This window comes from Polistes canadensis, unplaced genomic scaffold (assembly GCF_001313835.1).
Source record: "Polistes canadensis isolate GaletaPanama2010 unplaced genomic scaffold, ASM131383v1 scaffold_396, whole genome shotgun sequence".
NCBI lineage: Eukaryota > Metazoa > Arthropoda > Insecta > Hymenoptera > Vespidae > Polistes > Polistes canadensis.
Genome location: NW_014569943.1, coordinates 84,277 through 94,969, shown reverse-complemented (window position 1 = coordinate 94,969; position 10,693 = coordinate 84,277). Strand labels below are relative to the sequence as shown.

The 10,693-nt window shown below is 29.7% G+C and overlaps 2 protein-coding genes across 2 annotated transcripts in view; one reads left to right on the top strand and one right to left on the bottom strand.

Moving 5' to 3' along the window:
- Positions 1–388: 388 nt before the first annotated feature.
- LOC106792240 (protein CDV3 homolog) lies at positions 389–4,231 on the bottom strand. Its single transcript, XM_014758504.1, has 3 exons — positions 3,890–4,231; positions 2,726–3,162; positions 389–2,301 (listed from the first exon to the last, which is right to left on the bottom strand). Exons 1-3 carry the CDS (start codon positions 4,064–4,066, stop codon positions 2,163–2,165), a joined length of 753 nt encoding a protein of 250 aa, XP_014613990.1. The 5' UTR covers positions 4,067–4,231; the 3' UTR covers positions 389–2,162.
- A 1,015-nt stretch (positions 4,232–5,246) lies between these two features.
- Positions 5,247–10,693, top strand: part of LOC106792239 (pyruvate dehydrogenase (acetyl-transferring) kinase, mitochondrial) — a gene marked incomplete in the record, with an annotated part of 18,871 nt that continues 13,424 nt past the window's right edge. The window contains 1 exon segment of the mRNA XM_014758502.1: positions 5,247–5,946. Within this exon segment, the coding sequence (XP_014613988.1) occupies positions 5,844–5,946 (103 nt within the window).

Below are 10,693 nucleotides of genomic sequence, written 5' to 3'. Positions count from 1 at the left end.
AGTAATTTACAGAAAATATTATTTAAAAAAATGCTATTTGTGCTAATACTTTTTTTCGTCACTGTATATGTATGTATATATATATATATATAATATATACATATGCATATATAACTTTATTCAACTGCAATTGCGAGATCGAAAACGGAAAGGACTACGTTTACCCCGTTAACTCTCTGCACCACATCCTTTTTGTGTATTAATAGGAATTAAACGCTTCAATTGTAATATTAAAGCATTCTTCTAAGTGTAGATCATGTGTGAGTGGTGCGACTAAATCAAAAAATAATTGAGGCAGTACGTATACTTTCCTAGCTAGATCCTAGGAAATTTATTATAAATAATCACATTCTCATACTTCTTCTTTCCTTTTTTTTTTTTTTTTTTTGTATTCGTTTACTGTACATACTCTTCGATATTCTGTATGGCTCATTTGATATCTTCAAAAATAACAGCTTTAGCACCGCCTTCTTTAGTTTCCAACTATGCATGTATGTATTTATTATACGTATTAGGAAATCACTTTTCCTCGTCTCGCTTATAGTTCTTTTCTTTTCTTCTTTTTTTTAATATTATTAATTTATTATTATTGATAGAACAGAAAGAAAAAAAGAAGTATTGAATCAACAAGAGTAAATTAAAAACGATCATCATCATCGTCATTATCATCAAACGAAATCTTACATTATTAACACTTGTTTTTCCTTTTATCTTTGTTTCTCTTTTTTTACTGTTGTCTTGTTTTGTTTTAACGTACATGAATTTTTTATCTTTTCTCTTAATTCTTTTATATATATATATATGTATAAGAGATATTTCATATTTCTTTGCATCATTGACCATCGCGATCGTACAACAAAAGTATATGTACTTTTTCTATACACATATTTTCAATGATCTTCGATACGTTCCACTTTACGTCTATTTTTATTCTTATTTCTTTGCTTATCCCAAGCACAAGCCCAGCCATATTGAATTTTTAGCCCGATCTTGTTCTTCGACGTTATGAATCCACTCTCAATTCATTTTCAAATTCGTCCCATCTATTGTCCGTCGTCGACGAACGGTTTATTTCTTTTTTTGTTTTTCGTTTGTTTGGTTTATTTTTGAGCATAACAGAACGTAACAGAGTACTACTGAGGGTCCGTCAAGGAACGACCTCATTTTTTAACGATTCTCGTATATATATATATTATAACTGTTTTCATTTTAAAAAAAAATAAAACAAAAAGAATCTATAAAGAACAATTAGACATCGTACGTACGCACGCGAATATTATTATTATTTGTAAAAACCCAACAACCAATCGTTGTATCCGATTATTTCATTTCTTTTTTTCTTTTTTTTTTTTAAACGCACATTTACGTTAACATTAAATATATAATGTGGATGACGAAGAGAACAAAAAATATAATTACAGAAAAAATTTAGCAATTCATTATCAAAGCGTTGTATTTTCTTTTCTTTTTCTAAATAAAACTAGCACCATGTGAAGATAGAAAATAAAAATGAAAATTAAAAAGAAAAAAAAAAGAAGAAAAAAAAAAAGAAATAAAAACAAAAAATAATAAGAACGAAACAAATATGATCAATCACATAGTTACGAACTAAATAAGAGTATTTCTCATATTTTAATTATTATATATTCACAGAAAAATTCTCCGAATAGAGAATCTGATCGCCGCACTACATATTATTTTCCTATCTTGAAGAGGATTATACTTCCGGACGTAGTATAATCTTACAAGTTTTATAAAATTAAATATAAAAAGTGAAGCTAATATTTGAGCACACAGTATGAAAATAAGTTTTCACTTGTAAAATACGATTTTCGATAGTAAGAATGTCGTTCGATGCTTAGAAGGACCTAAGTTGCTCCTGTTACACAAGCACGATGAATCCTGTTAACCAGTCGAATCAGAATTTTGCCCTGGGCTTTTTCAAAACACGGACATTCACACGGTGTACGATATACGCTTACATATTCATATATACATATATCATATACATAACTATATGTATATATATATGCATGCTATGGTACACATATATATTCTATATCCTATGAAATGTTTTGTGGCTTAGCTGGGCCACGTAATGGAAAGGAGGCGATGATATAACAATGCGTGTCCGTTATCTGATCTAATCGCAAGGAGTGCTTTCAGCTTTGATCTTGCGACAGTGCACCATATTTATTCCCGAGAGAAAGTTTAGGTGTTTGAGCTTGAGATTCTTGCATACTGTAAGATCTGCTCCCACCACGATTGCGAACCTCTTCGAATATACCTTCTTCTCGTTTCCTATACATATATAGTTGCGTTATTTTACATTAGAATAAGTAACATTCATTAAATTATAGCTTATTGAGTTTTAAATTAATTCTTTCCTTTCGTAAAAATTGCTCAACATCAATGAATTTATATATATATATATATACATAAATATACCGTTATTCGAAATTACTTTCCGTCGTAGCTAATATATATATCGTTAATAAATTATTACGTGAAGGGGACTCTTAATTCTACAGATTAAGAGTCTGGTGTTTATTAATTGTTTATATTTTATATGTACAGTATATAAGAATGTATGCAGAATTTAATAAAATAATTTCTAGTTTATGAATATAACAGTTAAAGTAAACCAACAGTCAGTTATCTGGAACTTTGATGAGAAAGAATTAAAATAATTGATTTTAGTTTAGGTAAGTTAATGAATCTTTACCGTCGTCCCCATGGACCAGTGGGTTCATTGCTCTGCGGCTTGGAACTCAATGTTGGGAAATATTCTTCGCTATGAATATCAGGTGCAGCATTTTTAGCTCGTGATCTTGGAGCAGAAGAAGTCATTGCTGTAGGATTTCTCAAATGGGGAGGTACATAACTGCTGTGCATCGAAGTTGGAGTTGCTGGTACAGCAGCGGCTGGAGCTGTTACAACTTCTACTACTTCTTGTTGTTGTTGTTGTGGCACCTCTGGTTTTTTCCATGGTCCACTTTTGGCCACATTCTCTCCAGTTTCACCATCAGAACTATTGTCACCGGTTTCTCTTTCATCATCAGATTCCACGTCAACAGTCTCTTTTACAGAAAGGTTTCCAATTTTCAAACCTCTCAGATCTTTCTTTTCTTCTATCTCGAATTCTTTCCATTCATCTTCATCCTAAAATAAAATATCTTCTTGGAGAAATTCTATAAGAAATATTGGGAAATATAATATGCAACTAAAAGTATTGCATAAATATTAAGCTGCAATATTATTGTACAACATTATGCAAAAAAGAGTTAGGAGACACGTGTATACACGGATACGAATATAATACTTAAATAATATTCGTAAAATAAACAATCATATAAGCCGATAATAAAAAAAGGAAAAAAAACTATAAAGAATAAAAGAAATTATATGTATAAATATATATACATATGTATATGCATATGTATATGCATATATCTATACATATAAAAAAAGATACGAGCTATCAATTGTCGATCACAAAAAAATATTCCTGGATTGCATCGAAATCGATTAGAAAATGTAAATGTTAATCATTGAAAGTCGGCTTGTTGAAATGTTACGTGCCGGACTTTATCGTTCCAACTGTTATATAATATCATCGATTCGATTTCCTTTCGAGTAACATTAAGTTAGAAATAACTTGAATAATATCTTCCCGGCGTACTAAAATTCAAGAAAGCCGATTTAATTTTATAGGCAGGTTCGTAAGAAACTGAAGTGACGTTTGCACGAGCAAACATGGCAGCGACCAGTGTCCTCTTAGCCTGGTTCTTTCCCATAAACGGAGAGTATAATGTCTAATAACCAAAAGTCTCTAATTTTATCATTTCTTTTATAATATTATCAATAAATCACATCCAAAAATGATCACCTCTATTTGTTGAGGTTCCTCGCCTTCGGGATTAGTCGGTTTTTCCTTTGGCTTCATTTTTTCCGTCCGTTTACCCGTTTCTTCTAATTTTTTCGCAACCTCCTCGGTCGTGGTAAACTTTTTACCTTTGGCTTTCTTCCGATCCTTTTTCGCAAAAAAATCGTCTAAATCCGCCATGATTTCTTGTTCTTTTTTATTTCTTTTAAACAAAAAGATCCTCCCCCGTTAAACTCTTTACCGAGTGAACTTTGGAAATGAAAATATATTATAACGGGGGGTAGAAAACGAGATACTACACGAGGCACGGTCGAAACGCGTACTGAACTCAGGGCACCCCTGCTGCCGTCCACATGGGCTTGTCTTAACCGGAAGTTAGTCAACGACTCAACTCAATTATCTTTCTCTCATTTACATTCGAATATAATATTTATTTATTTAATTAATAAATCACGATCTTAAAAATAATTCAATTGTATTTATAATATTAATATAATCTCGACGTTTTGTTATTTTATTTGTTAATATTTTCAATCATATTAAAAATTTTTCAACGATCCAAACGAAAGGTGGTGCCATCTATCTAGCAGAAGACCCTTGCAAAAAATACATGGATTACTTAACCTAAAAATCATCTTGCATACGTTATACTTAATTACATTTCAATTCTGCTTACATTATTTTTTATAGATTTTTAAAAATTAATATCTCTCGATTCATGTTTTATTTTATTTTGTAAAAGATTATTAGAAACATATGTGTACTTGGTAATACGAGAACGACTTGGAGGTTAATTATTCCTCTTTCTGATCGATGGTAGATGGCATTGTTAGTCGAATCGTCACTTCCGCATTACGAGCACGACACTCGCGCATTACTGCACTCGATGTTACAGAACATGGATAGATTGAATTACATTAAAGTCGATTTAAATATATCGTTATTCGATCCATTTTCTGATATTGTGCGACGCCCCTCTACCATTCTTCTTTCATTTATAAATAATTTTTATCTATAGAAACACATTTTTTTATAAGTTCTTTAAAAACACACGAACATATTTTTACCTTATTAAATATAAATAAACAAATGTATGTTATAACGTTAATTGCATTTTATATATATATATATAAAATATTCATATCTTCAATTATTTAAGATATAAAATAATATTGAAAATAAATAAAACAATAATGTGTGCCGAGAGAATTCATGAAAGTTTGTTAAAAGCGATTCAAATTTCCCGCCTATCGGTGGTCACCTCGCCATGACCGTATCAACTCGTCGTACAGATTGCGCAGTCGCTCTGATGGTATATCAAAAAAGAAAAAGAAAAAAGAAAAAAGAAAAAGGTGGAGTGTGTGGAACTGTTGGTAAGAAAGTGTAGGAAGCCTCTCTCTAGAAAGGCAGCTCACTGGCTTCTAGTTTTAGTACGAATAATACGTTCGAACGGCAATATTATTATTACTATACAATAATAGTATAAATTGAGACGACGAATTAGAAAGAAATAAAAAAACAAATACATAAAAAGAAAAGAAAATATATTTCGTACTATATTGTTATAATTAACAAAAACAAAACAAAAAAAAAAGGAAAAAAAAAATTAATAAAGCAAACGAAGTGTTGTGTTTTATTAAAGCGTATAATAGCAATTATTTATTAGCGTTTATTTTTACGAGGGAACGAAGAAAGGTAGAAAAAGAGAGAGAGAGAGAGAGAAAGAGTGAATAAGCGAGCGAGTGAGTAAATGTGCGAGTTGTAAGAGGGGGAAATAGTGACAAGGAAGGAGGGACGAGGGGTGAGGAGGGTGGTAAAGGAAGAGAAGAGTAAAGAGGCCGTGTGCGCGCGAGACAACGTCCAAACGACGCGCGCGTCACGTTACGAACGTTACTAAACACGAGCACCAGTATTTGTATCCCTGGTATAAAGTTAATGTGTTACAAAGAGCAACGAAATGAAGCTAACTCGAAAGTGTTTCGGGAACATCACCAAGATGTTGGACTTCTACTCGCAATTCAACCCCTCGCCGCTTTCGATAAAGCAGTTCATCGATTTCGGTGAGAGTTTGTATATCTACTTGTATATCTACTCTTACATATTCTTACGTACTATTACACATACATACACTTCCTTGTCAAAAGACATTGACAAAGGTAGAAACAAAGAGACAGAGATCTTTAAACGTATATCCATTGTTTTAATATTCAATCAAATATTCAAATTTATTCCAAAGCTTTTCGATTCGAATTATTTTCTTTTAATTTAGAATGTTTTTGAATTTGTTTGTTTGTTTGTTTTTTTCTTGCCAATTTCTTTTCTTTTCTTTTTTAATCATTTTTCCAGAGTTCGTTGGCAGAAACGACGACCACCCGAAGGTTAACGTTCGACCTTTCTCAATTTTTTTTTTTCTACATCATCCCCTCCCTTATTTCCACCCCTTCTTCTCCTAATCCTACTCCTTCTCTCAATACACACCCCAATCCTTCTTCTTTCCTTACCTCACCTTCTATGACCAAATCCTAATCCAATGTTCGATAGTCGTATTATCAGAAAATGTACTTTCTACTTCGATAATACTACTACTACTACTACTACTACTACTACTACTACTACTACTACTACTACTACTACTACTACTACTACTACTACTACTACTAATACTACTACTACTACTACTACTGTTCGTTGAAATAGTTCTACTCTTGCTTTTATATTCACGTATTTATTTACTTGTATGCTGCATTCGTGTGTTTAAAGAGGACAGCATAAGGTTGTTTAATAGGTACCCTTTAAAGCTTAACTGCAAGAGAATCTCTCGATAATGCAACTATATAATTTATGTGATTATTTTTATTAATTTTATTATGAATTAAATAGAAAAATACAGGAGTAACGTGACATCGATAACGGAAATGATAATCAAGTTTATGTACTTATCTAAAAAAACAAAAATATAGTAACAGTTATACATATGTAATATATGAACAGATAAAAAAAATAAACTTGTGACAACGTTCCCGCGTAATTTCCTATTTGAAATTATAATTAATAATTTAAATTGTAAATTGCCACTTTTATAATTCTCATCAAATTCGAAATTGATTGCGTATAACTTGGCTAGAGAAACTGAAAGACTGAGAGAGAGAGAGAGAGAGAGAGAGAGAGAGAGAGAGAGAGAGAGTGAGATAGAGAGAGAGAGAGAGAAAGAAACGATAGTCAGATACGATGACGACGATGATGTTTATTTCTTTCGATGTAAACAATCTCTTTAACCGGTTTCTTTTCTAGATAAAGTGTTTGTAAAACGTGGTGGTTCATTTCGTATTCCATGTGAGACATTTTCTACTAGGAATACTAAACGAATAAGGAGAATACTTTCGGTTAACTATTTTGTTAAAGAACACAGTCATCTATAGTTAATATCTACTAGTCATTATTTTATACTTCTAACAGAAAACGTTTTTATCGATTTGCAACAACTTGAGAATTATTTATTACGAAACTTTACGTTGTCGAATGTTTTTCTTTGAAAATTTTTCTAAAACATTTATCATAATATATACTTTCATTTCGTATTTTTTTCCCATTATTATTACGAGTTTAATTTCGTCAACTTTTAGGTTGCATTAAATTAACTGATTAAAACATTAATGAATAAGGGATTGTGTATACGGGTCGGATTAAAGTACCAGGTGTGAAGTTAATTATCTTTTAAGAGACAAGATAAATACACAAAGTAGACTATGTATATTTAATTAAGAGGAATTAATAGTAAATTAAATTTCGTTGCTAGAATTAGAAATTAAAAGGTCGAAGGTTTTATAAACGGGGGAAAAAAGAAAAAAGATTTTTATACATATTATCGTGACAAATTTTCTACGAGTTCATCTTATAACGTTCTTTCATTTTATTTGGATAAGTTTTAACTTTATAATAAATAAATCATAAATACTATTATATATCGTGAAATAAAAATAAAGAATTTTAAATAAAACATTATTCTCGGTTGAAAGAAATTTGAGGAAAAAAAAAATAAGGAAAAGAGAGAGAGAGAGAGAGAGAGAGAGAGAGAGAGAGAGAGAGAGAGAGAGAGAATTCTTATCGTATAGTAAACTACTTATCTCTCCCGTTGTTTGTGATTATTATTTAGTTTCTTTTTGTTTCCTATAAGATACTTTAATAAATATTAGTATGACCTAATATTAATTTTATCTTATTTACAATAATATTAATAAAAAGTATATCGTAAAGAGAACGGACCCTTTAAAAATTCATATTAAAAGGAAAAATAATTATAAACTAAACAGTACAAAAATATATTTTAATAATAGCTATAGATTAAAAGTGAAAAACAATATTATTTATTAATCATATTCAAAAAATGATGAATAAATTTTTATATTTGAAACGTTTCGAACATTAATTTCGCTAAATCTTGTTCACTGACCTATCTCTTTGGAAATATTCCTTATTTTTATTCGAAGTTGCGCCTTAAGGCAGGGATCAACGAACCGTGAAATTGATTTGTTGTTTTTAGCTCCTCTTCCATATATATATATATATATATATATTTTTTTTTTTGATAAGCATTGAAAGATGAACGATGATACATAATTCTGACTTTCATTACGGTGTTCAAGTTGTGTAAGAGGTAATACATGAGGTATGTCCGATATTGTATTTCTTTGGATTTTGCGATCATGTTTCTTATTTTCTATTTTAAAAAGGATGATATTTTATAACGCAATTTGTATTTAAATTTTATCCGAATACGGATTATAAAAGAAATCTGAAAAATATCATCATTAGTAATACATTTGATAAGACTGTAATTATCTGTAACGTTAATGATCTTTTCTAAATGAATTGATTTTAAATAATTTGTTTATTCGAATGTATATCAAGGAGATATCCTTAAAGTATAATTAATCGTAATAAAGAAAAAAAAAAAGAAAATAGAATTATTTTTGAACGTTGATAACACATTCCACTTAAGGATTATTATTACTATTAATATTATCGACTTTATTTTCGAAATATCTTTTGTTTCAACGTTGAAATATATTATTCAAGAAATTAGCTATGTTATACTTTGCGTGTTTTTAACGTGACGTTATGAAATATACGATATTAATGTTTCGATGATCGTATCGAATCATACGAGAGATTCGCAATTACGTGACTCCGTTTGCTTCATTGATATTTAATGATCTTGACATTTGACTGACTTAAATGATTAAAACCTCGACCTTTCTTTCTGTTTCTTTTTTTTCTCTCTCTTTTTTCTTTGTTTTTTCGTTAACAATAATTTATCTTTACTCGTAAAAGAAATTTTTCATTTGCATATTTAAAAAAATCTATTCTATTTGTTTGTTTTAAAATTGTTTAATTATATATTTTGTAAAAGTTAAAACCAAGTGATATGACACGTTGCGGTTTTTATAAAATAAAGTTGACAAAACGTCACCTTACTGTCATTTATTTCTACTGAAAAGATATTTATTTGTCGTGTAAACATTTTAACGTTTACATAAAATCAACACTGACCGATGACCGAACGAACGTGCGATGGTCGTTAATGCACGTACTGATGTGAAACACCCTGTTTAATCTTCGACCTTGTATTTATCGTCCGATCATTATTATCTTACATTAGTTATTATTTCTAAATCCATAGGACGCGACAATTCTAAATAATATAATTATCTATTATTAAAAATATATATTTTTCTCAATAAAAAAAATATTTCGATCAACGTCATTAAAATTCGTATAAGGAATATTAGTCCTTTCGTTTAATTGAAAAGAAATTCTAATTATTCGTTGATTTAAAAGAAAGAAAAAAGTACGTGGTTTTTTTGTAACTATTAGATTTTTTACAATTAAATATTACATCATGAAGTCTTCGATGATGTTAACAAAAATTCGTATTAAGTATAAAAGACAAATTGTAAAATACAATTATATAAATGTCACGTTTCCAATGAAATATTATATTAAAAAAAATTTGAAAAGATCCATTAATTTTTAATTGCTTTTTTTTTCAAATCAGATAAAAAATGTTTCCATTAAAGTATGAAAGAAAGTCAATCGTGGAAAAGGAAATATCTATGAAGAAACCTTGAAATAGGTTTCAGGTTTAAGGACACAGGAATATGTTTGCCGTTCGCTTGTCTAGTGGGTCAGGGTCGACCAATCAGTAGCCGTGTTCATGTACCATCCCCCTTATTCTGGCTTTTCCATTGGCATTACGTCGACATCTCGCAAATATAGAAACGAAAGACACGCGTAATCATTGCACGTCTTTGTGATCTGGACATTTGCCATGTTGCTTGCTCGGTAAACTTCGGAATTCGTATGAACTCGTCTTCTTAAAAAATTCTTCGAATTATTTACTGTAAATAAGAGTTAAATAACACCTACGGCTTTGACGTTTGTTTATTAGTATATATATACATTCGTATATATTTACATATTTATATATGTATGTATGTATGTATGTATGTATGTATTTATGGATGTATACGTATGTATTTATGTATGATATGTGCTCTTATAAACCAAGTTGTAATCTTTTTACCGTGGTATTCTTCTATCTTTCTTTTATATGGAAATTTTCTTAAGAGTTGCAAGAAGTTTCCTTTCGTGATCAGACTTTATAACTTTTTGAGAATAGAATAAATAAGTAAAAATGATCAGAGTTAAATATTACAGAGTAGATACAAAATTTTTATACATAAATATATATCTTCTCTATCTATTAACATTATATTAATATTATTTGAATTTTAATATACTTAAATG